Source organism: Neophocaena asiaeorientalis, unplaced genomic scaffold (assembly GCF_003031525.2).
Source record: "Neophocaena asiaeorientalis asiaeorientalis breed wild unplaced genomic scaffold, Neophocaena_asiaeorientalis_V1.1 scaffold82, whole genome shotgun sequence".
NCBI lineage: Eukaryota > Metazoa > Chordata > Mammalia > Artiodactyla > Phocoenidae > Neophocaena > Neophocaena asiaeorientalis.
This window is the reverse complement of record NW_020173068.1, coordinates 3,203,928-3,215,015: the sequence shown is the minus strand read 5'-3', so window position 1 is coordinate 3,215,015 and position 11,088 is coordinate 3,203,928. Positions and strand designations below refer to the sequence as shown.

Here is an 11,088-nt window from a genome sequence, read left to right as displayed (position 1 = left end):
TATGAATGAATAAATACATGAGTGAATGTGCCAGGCCTAGATGTCCACCACTGCACTGAATTTGCACGACTTCCCCATGACTAGATCACAGTCTCTGCATTGTGCAGATGAGGAAAGTGAGGCTCAGAGAGGTCCTACAGGGGAGGGTGGGAATGTGTTGGATGCTAAAGGCCATTGGACTTCCCTGCCCTCAGGACACAGGCAACAGAAGCTCACAGGCCACATTACACGTTAATCTAACACAAGAAAGTAACACATTTTTGCTGGATGTGGCCTGGACCAGATTCCATTCTCAGAAGGGCTGCTCCATCAAAAGATGCTGATGCTGCTGTTGCCAAGGCAACACTGTTAGCTTTCCGAAGCATCTTCAGTGAGAGAGGTGAAGGCCCAGATGGACACTGAGGGGGGGGAAAGTCTGGAAAAAGGGATCAAATCACCCAGCCAGCAGGACAAACCATCCTGATGCTGACTTATCCCCTGCCCTCTGCAAAGGGCCACCTCCTACCCCACCCATGATTGTTGTCTCTGGGCTGTGCTCAGTGAACTCTCTCCCCCAGTGTGGCAACTGCCTTTGCTGCGAACGTGCAGAGATCGCGGGAACAATGCATTCTGCCTGCCTGGCTCCAACGGGACCTACCAGGTGCCAGTGGGAAAGACAGATTAGTCTTGGAAAACTTTCCAGAAAGTTCCTTCAGCCCTTGATATAGGTGGAGGGGACACCACTCCAGCATTTTTGTGGTCGGTGCTGAGGTGCCTCCAGAGAGCTCTGGACAAGGGAGGCAGCTGATAGGTGCAAGTGCACTGGAGGTGGTGACTGGCTGTGCCACTCGGATGAAACTCTTTCCCTCTCTGAGCTCTAATTTATTCATTACTAAAATGGGGGAACACTGGTCTGATGCAGGGAGAGGGGACAACGATTCTACATAGGAACCTGCAGATGTAGGTATCTCAGGAGCCAGGTCCTGCAGGAGACCCACCCAAGGCCAAGACCTCGCCAGCCAGGCCCCCTAGGGCCTTGTGCACCCAGAATCCTTTAGCTGTTCATGTCTGCAGCCACGGTGAGTCAGCGTTGCTCTCTTTTAGATGTTTGTAGGCGTTCCATCCTTATTGCACAGATGAGAACTGGAGGCTTAGAGAGGGCAGGGGCTCTGCTCCAGCGACAGAGCCTGGACTGCGAACCAGGGTCTGACACCTCTGGGCAGAACACAGCAGTGTCCTTGATAGTCTGGGGCAAACCAGGGATTAGCTGGAGCCTGAGGGGCAGGCCTTGGGGGCAGGGAGGCTAGGAGAAGAGGCAGAGATGGAGATAAGAGAGATGGGAATCTGAGAGATGGAAAGAGAAAAAGTGGACCTCTGTTCTTGCCTGCCCAGCATCCCTGCTTCCTAAAGTGGCTCCTCAGTTTCCCCAAGGCCAGTCCACACGACTTGGAGGGAACTAACTCCACCCCCTGGTTCCAGGCATGGTAGTATGACCCAGGTCTGGTCAACCAGAATCACAGTGATAAGCACAGGGATGGACACAGGACCAGTCCTGCTTGGAAAGAATCCTGCCTTTGCTGGAATCCCTGGGACAGGGGAGCTTTCTGTCTGAAGGATGCTAAGCAGGTAGGACACAAGCCTGGGGCTGCTGGAGCCATCTTTCAGGAGAGAACGTGACTGAGAATGAGGTCAGCATGGTGGATGGCAGGCCTGAGAGGTGGGGAGGGACATCACTTGGGCACCTGGATCTAACCACATCTGAATCCATCCCTAGACTCCCTGTATGTGAGTCAATCCATTCCTCAGGATAAGGTTTCTATCCCTTGCACTTGAGAGTCCTGGCACAAAGAAGGAAGGAAAGTAAGAAGGAAGGATGAATATTTTAAAGAACAGATGTGTGAGCGTTACCCAAATCGGCTCCTTGGTCTTCTTAGACAACTGGAGTGCAGACAGGGATTTGGGGCTTCACCCCACCCAGAGGAGTTCTGTTCCTGGGGCACACAGCATTGCCTATACACTTGTAGTACAAAAATAAATGCTGTAGATACAAAAATAAAGTGCTTACCTTCCCTGGGTCCAGAAGAAGGGGCGGCATGCACTAGGGGGCCGATTTCTCCACCCCATGCACCTCTTTGGGAACTAACATTTATTAGGCACCTGTTTCACGCCAGGCTCTGTTAAGAAGTTGCAATACAAGGTCTCCTTTCCTCCTGTCCCATCACAGCAAGGACGGAGTATCACCATCTCCATTTCACAGATCAGATGATTGAGGCCTTGAGAGGCTGAGCCACTGGCTTCAAGTTCAAGAGCTGCAGCAGGGCTGTCTGACTCCTGAGCCCTGCCAACAGCACCACACTGCACACCGTAGACACTAAATAAAGGCTGGCCGAGCAAATGCTGGATAGGGCGGTGTCGGCCTTCTGGGCAGCCACCTGCCCCTAAGTACTTTTCCCTCCTGCCTGAAGTCACCATTAGCAACGACATCCTTTGGTTTCCCTGAAGGAGATCAGCGGTAATCTGTGCTGGGTTTAATCAGTGGATTGGCCGAGGTGGGACCCAGGGGCGGGGGCAGAGCCCAGTGGGATGAAGGTGCCCCATTTCCACCGTGCAGCCCCATCCAGGAGAAAACCTTCTGAAGACAGAGGTGCAACCTGGCGGTAGGGCGGGTCGGTCATGGGCTGGGTCCGGGTGTTGGCTGAGGATGACAGGACTTTGGTGGCCTCATCAGGTCTGAGGAGGGTGACACAGTAATGGGACTGGGTGGCAGAGTGGCTGCGGCCCCTCTCTGAAAAAAGTTCATGAGAAGCCCATGGTCTCCCAGACTCAGCAAAGGCCCAGTCTCCATGGGGCCCTAGCTGCAGCATCGCTGTTGGACAAGGCAAGAGGAGGCTAGGGGCTCTGCATTGGAGGCAGGAGGGATCTGGACCCAGCGACTGGTGTCCTGTTCGAGACAGAGTGGGCCCCAAGAGCCCCTGAACTTGAGCTGGGGTCACAGGGAGTGCTGAGGGCAGCCCCGAGACAGAGATCTGGCTTCCTACGGACAGAGAAGCCCTGGAGCACAGACAGGAAACTTAGTTCTAGACCCTTCTTCAGCGACGGTGTATCTGTTTTAACCCAAAGATTCCTTCCAGTTGTTTCTAGAGGCTGAGAATGTCACTGTGGCCCTCGTAGCTAGAAATGGTGAAAGCAGCTGGGGGTGGGGATAGTGACCTGGGGTTTCAGCTCATGACATACGAGGACCAGCTTTTTTCCAAGGGTATCCGCAGCCCTGAGAGATGCTCTGGGATAATCAGGGCCCATTTTCAAATAAATAAATTTGGGGAAAGCTGCCTACTCTAGCCCTTTCATGGGCAGTCACTAAGCACATGACCACACTAATGGCCCTGACAAGGCCTGCATCTAAGAATGCCGGTTCACGTTGATTTAACCTGGTGTTTCCCTCCCTCACTTGACCACAGGTACTTTTAGAGGGGAGTCCTAGTTATTCTCTCTGGAATATATTCTAGGACATTCAAGGGGTAAAGGAATCCCTCTTAGATCTTCTGGAGCCCCTGAGAAACCACATCTGAGCTTTAGATGCTGGGGCCTAGGAGTGGTGGACAATGTGGGTGGAAATAACTCCCGTTATAGGGTGGATGCAGCTCCTTCAGTCCTGAACAGAAAGTTCAAGGACATCTCAAGGCTGAGAAAGCTTGGAACAAGAGATGGCCTTCCCAACAACCCAGGGACAGACTCTGGGCCTCCATCTGGGCAGTTTCCCTGTAAATACCTTCCCGCCTGCCTCACGTCCCACCACTAGCCGTGTATTCCTTTGAGGAGCCCAGTTAAATCTGTTCTCAGCTCATCCAGGGTACTGCGACCCTCAAGCTGGCCGGAGGGCCCTGCAGGAGGCAGGAGAGAAGAGGAAATAGGGACAATGAAGAGGCAGGAACCCCCAAACACCCACCATTTCACAACTTGAGGGAAAAAGGGAGGGAGGTGACTCTTCTGGACTCCTGGGGTAAGGAGGGCTGGCTCAGGGGACCCAGGGTGTCCAGGACAAGGTCCTGGCATTGTGTCCTGTGTTTGGGTCCAGCTTGTTCAGAGGATACCACATCCAGGTCCTCCTGCGGGACCAGCCTCCAGGCGTGGCTGCTCCTTAGATGTCTGTGGGACGCACCATCATGCGAGTAGAACGCAGTGAGTAGCTGGGGCCTTGGAAGTAGTGCCAGCGGATGCCGTTGAGCTTGCGCACGTGGTGGCGGGCCGGGTAGTAGATGCCATTGAGGTTTGAGAGGCCGCAGGCATCAAACCACCATCCTGGTGGAGGGGGAGTTAGAGGCTTTGGGGATGTGGGGGCCCAGCCAGTGGGGTGAGGGCAGCCCCCTACCCCAAAGATGAATCAGGGCTGGTGGCTCCTCTGGGAAGCCAGCTTGCTGGAGATGGGGCTGGGTGGGAACGGGCATTGGCTGGTGGGGGAGGGAGGCTCCAGACCCGCTGCTCAGTATGGGGCCTCCAGAGGCAGTGCACTCATGTCTGTCTCTCTGTGTCTCTCTCTGATCTCTCTGTCTCTCTTTGCTCTCCCTTACCCTACCTTTCTGGGTCTCTCTGTCTTTCACACACTTTGTCCATCTGTCTTTCTGTGGTCTGTGTTTCTCTCTCCATCTCTCCCTCTGTACTTCCCTCTGTCCCCGTGTAGCTCTGTGCCCAGCACTCTGTCCATCCTGATGTCTCTCTCGTCTCCATCTGTCCCTGTCTCTGTGTCTCTGGAGGTCTCCTCTGATCTCTGTCCTTCCCATTCTGTCTCTCACTCCGCATCTCCCACTCTCTGATGTCTCTCCCCACAGAAAACACTGCCTAAGCCAGAGTTGGTGGGCAGCTGCCCCTCTGCCCTCCACCCAGGTCTCCCGCCTCCAGATCCTGCTTGGCCCGGGAGGAGGGTTGGGGAGGAAGTCTCAGGCCTGGGGTTGGGGCAGATTAGGCATTGTACCCCCCTAGGGTGCACCCTGGGGCCCACTCTCAGTGCTTCTCAGAGGTCTCAGAGGAGAACTGGTGATGCCAGCTTTAGGAGGAGGTGAGACCTTGGAGGGGACCTCAAGGATCCTGTCAGGGGGAAGGTATGGATGAGGCACGGCCAGGCCAGCCCGTGGGTGAGCGAGACCCTGACCTGCACCCACTTCTTGATGGCACCTGGCTGCACAAGGACCCAAGTGGGGAGGGGATGGGGGTATTCAGCCAGGCGTGCCTGTGGGGAGGTGGGGCTTCACCCCGCCCTGCACCCACCTCCGGACAGCATCTGGGCGCACTTGCAGAGGCAGTTGTCGTTGTCTGCGTCGCGGGTGCTGAAGTTGGTGCCCTGCAGGACCAGGCTGCTCTGGCGCCCCGCCGAGCCGCTGTACCCACTCAGGGAAAGCCTGGAGGCCACCCGGAGGTGGTGATGGGAGAGGGGCCCAGAGTCAGGTTGGGGGTGGTTGCGGAAGGGGTTCCCCTCCAGTTGTTCTGAGGCATCTCTCCTCCCTGTCTGCTGCCTGCAGGGACAGAGTGCCCACCCCGTGCCAGACCTCCCTCAGCTGGCTGAACCTGAGTCTTGGCCAGTTGTGAGAATGATCGTGACAATAATGAGGACCATGGCTAACATTTTTTTGAACATCTACTATGTGCCAGGCATTGTTTAAAGCACTCTACATGGGTTAATTCATTCTCATTTAATCCTCAAAATACCTTAGTATTCCCATTTTACAGAAGAGGAAACAGAGCTCCCAAGAGCCACAGGAGCCTGCCTGAGATCTCAGAACAAATGAGGGTGAGAGACAGATCCCAGCCCCACTTGGCCTGACTTGGGAGCTGTGTGCATTACCTTCCCAGCTGACCATCCGGCAACCCCAGCCCTATCACACCTCACGCCCACCCACGCCCTCCGGGAGGCCTTCCTTGACCACACCAGCCCACATGGATCAGGGCCCTGAGGCACCCCCAGCCCTGTGACTTCCACCCCTGCAGCCAGCTGGGGAGGGTTTCTATTTCTTGGTCAGGCTATGAGGCCCTGGCGGGCACATCCAGGCCTTTGTGTTGATTATGACCACAAGTTCTGGGGGTAAAATGCCTGGATTCAAATCCCAGCTGTGCCGCTCATCAGCTGTGTGGCCTTGGGCAGATTGCTTCGCCTCTCAGCTTCAGTTTCTTCATCTGTTAAAATGGTAACGATAGTATAGTAACCGTCATTGTGATGGGGTGACCTCGGCGTGTGACAGGTGCAGGGCAGCACTGGCACCTAGTAAGTGTCTGGCACGTTCGGTGCTTGTGGATTCGTCCCATCCTGTCCCCGTGTTCCCAGCCCGTGTGCATGGCTGGCACAGGCTTCCACTGAGCCTGGCAGGAGAGAGTGTTGGGGGCTTGTAGCAGGGCAGGGGCTGCACTGGCAGCTGAGGCGGGAGCCAGTTTGGGAGCAACAGAAGGTCCTACGGGTGGAGGCAAGTGGACGCCAGATGCAACCGGGGCAGCTCGGGGAAGCCCTGGCTCCCCAGGGCAGGGCCTGCGAGATGCCCCCATTGGGATCCAGAGGGAATGTGGGGCCTGGGCATGAGGCCACCTCAGTCCCTGCATCTACCACCTGTGTTCTCTGTCTGTGGTGAGGGCAGGGCTGGCTCAGGGTGGCCAGCCGTGAAGCCTTAACTGTGCCCTTAAATATGCCACCCTGGGCTTGCATGAGTGTTGTTGCAAATCCCCCGCCAAGGGGCCTACCTGGCCAGGGGCTCCCTGGGGTGGGGACAGGCTGGCTGGCCCACCTGCTCATATGGTCCCAGCTTCTCCTTGTGGCCATTGAGGGCTCCATTTCAGGGCTCAGTCACGTCAGTTCAAGGCCAGGCTCGGGACTCAGGCTAAAGTTTGGGGTCACCTTTAGTCTGGGGCTGTGTGGAATCAGTGCTGGACAAAGCCGAATGATCTCATGGGGTCACTGCAGTAGCACTGGCCCCAAGTCCTCAGCCTCCTTTCCCCTCCTCTCTGGGAGCCAGAAGGGGGATCTATGATCTCTAAGGGACCCTCAAGTCATGAGCCGGGAAGCCCCAGTTGACCCATTGCTCAGATGCACTTTGGACATAATCATGGCTCAGGTCTGGGGAACACAAACATACACACGAGTCCTTGGACACCCCCAGTTGAGACACGTGAGGTGCGTGAGTCTGTGTCTGAGGTCGTGAGCATCTGGATACACGCCTCTGTGCCTGCGTGCGTATGTGTGCGTTTAAGTTTGTGCAGCAATCTCTATGGTGGGTCTGAGTGTGTGCTTTGGAATATGTCTTTGTGCCTGAGACTGTGTGCGTGTTTACCTGAGAGGGCTTCTCTGAGACACACGTGCCTGGGTGTGTGTCTGTGCTTGTTTGTGTGGCTATGGCACTTGTGTGAGTCTGTGCCCTGAAGGTTCAAGTGTGTACCCCAGGGGTGTGGTGAGCCCCTCCACATGTGCATGTGCGTCTGTGCGTGTCCCTGTATATCTCTGTGTGTATCTGGTGCTTGTTGCCGGGTCTGGGTGTGTGGGCACCTCTGGAAGGCCTGTGCCTGGTGTCAGCGTGTGCCTGTGTCTTGTCTGTGCCTCCCCCAGCCCCCTCCGTGGGCCACTTCTTTGCAGTCTTATGCATGCACCCCAGCCGGGCTCCAGAGGGTTCCCATTATTGTGTCTGACAAATAAGGGTGCCCCTCCCACCCCGATGCCCATGCTCCAGCTTCTGCCTGCCCAGGTTTCGCCACCTCTAGGCTTCCCTATGGGGATCCACCCCACTTCACCAGGCAGCTGACTCTGTACGGTGGGGACCCAGGGACGGCACCTGTTTCTGTCACTCTCCCCTTAGCCCTTCTCTGGCAGTTTCCAGGTCCCTATGTGTTTTCCAGGATCTTCCAGGCTTTTCCTGAATGAGCAGGGCCTATTCCTTACGATCCCCGGAGCCCTTGAAAGAGCCTTGCTCAGGTTTGGGGTTTCTGTGGCCAGCTGCATGTCAACTCTTCTTTCTGCCTTCTTTTCAGAATTTCCCTGCTGCTTGGGGAGCCCTTTCTATCCTCTCTCTGTCTGGAGAATGCCTACTCTTCATAGGCACCACCTCCTCCAGGGAGCCCTCCCCGATAGCGCAAGCATCTCTATGCCCTTGTGCTTTCCCCTTAGGCAACTCCTGTCTTCTTGGGGGTGTGGGTTTGCTTGTGGACACACTCACCCTCAGACACACACGACACACTGGACTGTGAACAACTTTGAGGGGTAGAGCGCAGGTCTGATTCTTCCACAAATGACCAGAACCAGCCCATGCCTGGCACAGAGCAAGTGTTCAATATATCATTATTATTATTTAGGGCTCTGCAAAGGGTCACATAGATGTGGGCCCTTTGAAACCTGAGCATAACAGTCTGGAACCATGGGCAGGGAGCTCTCCATGTCTCGGATAAAAAGCCAGAGGGAGCGCATCAAATTCACAGAGGGGAGCACAGCAAGGGGTCCCAAATGTAACATACATGTATATGCTTGTATAAATGGACGTAAATAATTGAGATCTACATAGATGCAGAAATATTATATTTCTGTCTTTGAATATATTGTTTGTATATCTCTAACATTTATGTAACACTTACCACATGCTATGCGTTTTCTGCAGCTTATCTCAGTTATGACATAGATACTGTATTTTACAGATGAGGAGACTGAGGCACAGAGAGGTAAGTAACTTGTCTAAGGCCATGAATCCAACAAGTGATAGAGGCAGGGTTCATACCCAGGCAATCTGGCTCCAGGGCCACGTCCTTTAGCACAATGAGATACTTTTCCCGATGTTTCTTGCGCAAGAAAAATGGCAGATCCTGGACTTAGGGCCACAGAAGCTGCTGCCCAAGAATTGGGTCATGGAGTTGAGGTTTAACTGTTACTTGTGTACGAAAGGGAGGCTCCCTCAGCTTCCTGTTATGCACTTACCATGTCCCAGGCACTGGAGATGGGAACAGCAGTGAACTTGCCCAGAGCAGTCCAGCCAAGTGTGTGAAGGGCTGGCTTGGGGACAGTAATTATAATATTATAATATAATGTTATAATATTATTTGCTGAACATATACTAAGTGCCAGCATTAATGCTCTATGTGTAGTATCTCATTCAAGCTTCACAACACTTTAAATGAGGTAGGTACACCTATGGCACCCATTTTGCAGATGAGAAGGTGAAGGGACTTGCTCAGGGTCGCTCAGGGAGATAGGGATAAATCAGAATTTAAGCCTTGGCTTTGGTGGTCAGTGGCTTAAAGAGGAGCCAGCAGGACGTTGTGGCTACTCGCTGTTCGGCTTATGGAGTCGGAGGCATCCAGCTGAGCCCCCCCTAGCCCAGAGCCGCGGATGTTTCATTCGGCTCTAGACATTGCACTTGAAGGAAGAACATTATCAGACTGGGTTGGGTTCCATAGAAGGGATGTCAGAACCAGCTAGGTGGAGGAACCAGGGGCATTTAATAGAGGGGTTGGGGGCACATCACCGGGAAGCCCTCAGAGGTGGCATTAGGCATACAATGCAGGTGGACAGAGAGTCATCAGAGATTCTTTGGGAGGAAGTGACCTCCCATCAGTGAAGGCATTCCAGCATGGCTGGATGATGAATGTGGCCATGGAGGAGATTCTAGCATCATGTGAAGAACCAGATGACATGTGAGGTCCTTTGTGGCCCTAGAGCATGAGTCTGCGAATTCAATTCTGTCCTGGTTCCAAGCTAGCTTATCTTTAAGATCCTTGAGTTTCTGAGAGACGTAACATCATGTAGGAGAAACACCATGAGTTTTGGCAGCAAAACTGAATTCAAAACCAGGCCCTACCTGTTTTGTAACTTTGGGCAGGGGACTTAAGCTCTGTGTCTCAGTTTCCACATCGTTAAAGCACGTACAGCAATGCTTACCTCAGAAGGTTGTGGGGAGGATTAAATGGAGTCATTTGCCTGGAACATAATAGGTGCTCAAGAAATGTTCATTCCTTTCCCTGAACAGAGCCAAGAACCAGGCTGAGGGAGGGGTGAGAGACCTTGATGATTTTCTAATGGGCTCATATTTAAGCCCATCCTGTGGTTAAGAAGCAGAGGTACAGAGAAGCCCACTTGACTTGCCTGAGTTCACACACTGAGCTGGAGCAGAGCCAGAATGAGCCCAGTTCCCCTGATTCCCAGCCTGAAATTTCCACCTCACCCCACAGCATAGGACAGGCTGGGAAAGTCACCTCCCCACTTCTGGGCCTCTGTAAAATGATTACCTCGGGGTGACTGACCTTGGAAGGCCCCTTCCTGTTCCTGGCATGGCAGTGTCAGCGACATTCTCTCCACCCCACCCAGTGGCCAGGATGTGCTGAGTGCTAACCAGCCGCCTCCAGATCCCATGACGTGCGCCCAAATGGGGGACAGATGGCAGGAACTGGAGACGCCCAGGGACTGACCGTTGGTGCATACTCTGTAGCCACTAGACCAGGTCTCCCAGCCCACCCATGAGCCTGGGCCCCAAGCCCACCTGTACAGCTGCCCCTCGCTGCCCAGCTGGAAATGCTCATACTGGGCGTAGGCCTCGTTGCCTTCCCAATCTTGCAGCTCCACGCGCAGAGAGTACGCTGCCCTGCTGGTGAGCTGGTGCACCACCTCGTTACCTAACCAGTGCTCCCCGGCTGGGTTGCCAAAGCCCTGGGGAAGAGGAGAATGGGGGTAGGCTGCATGCCGAGGAGGAAGGCTACGCCTCTGCTTAAGGAGCTGGGCTGGGCCGGGCTCTGGGGACACTTACCCAAAACCACTTTGCTAGGAGCTCCCCAACTCCTAGAGCTAAAAGACTAAGACTTTTGTGACTGTAAAAGCCTGTTAAAAATAACTGAAATCACATGAATCATAATTGAAATCTATAAAGTTCAAGAACAGGCAAAAAAAAAGAAGTCTGTGGTGGTAGAAGTCAGAATAGCTGCTACCGGGCTTCCCTGGTGGTGCAGTGGTTGAGAGGTCGCCTGCCGATGCAAGGGTCACGGGTTCGTGCCCCAATCCGAGAAGATCCCACATGCCGCGGAGCGGCTGGGCCCGTGAGCCATGGCCGCTGAGCCTACGCGTCTGGAGCCTGTGCTCCGCAACGGGAGAGGCCACAACAGTGA

General features: G+C 54.3%; 1 protein-coding gene across 1 annotated transcript in view; it reads right to left on the bottom strand.

Moving 5' to 3' along the window:
- Positions 1-3,394: 3,394 nt before the first annotated feature.
- Positions 3,395-11,088, bottom strand: part of ANGPT4 (angiopoietin 4) — a 39,623-nt gene continuing 31,929 nt past the window's right edge. Inside the window, exons 7-9 of the mRNA XM_024743167.1 lie at positions 10,470-10,636; positions 5,242-5,372; positions 3,395-4,278 (exon numbers count right to left, since the gene is read on the bottom strand). Of these exons, the coding sequence (XP_024598935.1) occupies positions 4,118-4,278; positions 5,242-5,372; positions 10,470-10,636 (459 nt within the window). The 3' untranslated portion in view covers positions 3,395-4,117. The remainder of the gene's footprint in view (positions 4,279-5,241; positions 5,373-10,469; positions 10,637-11,088) is intronic.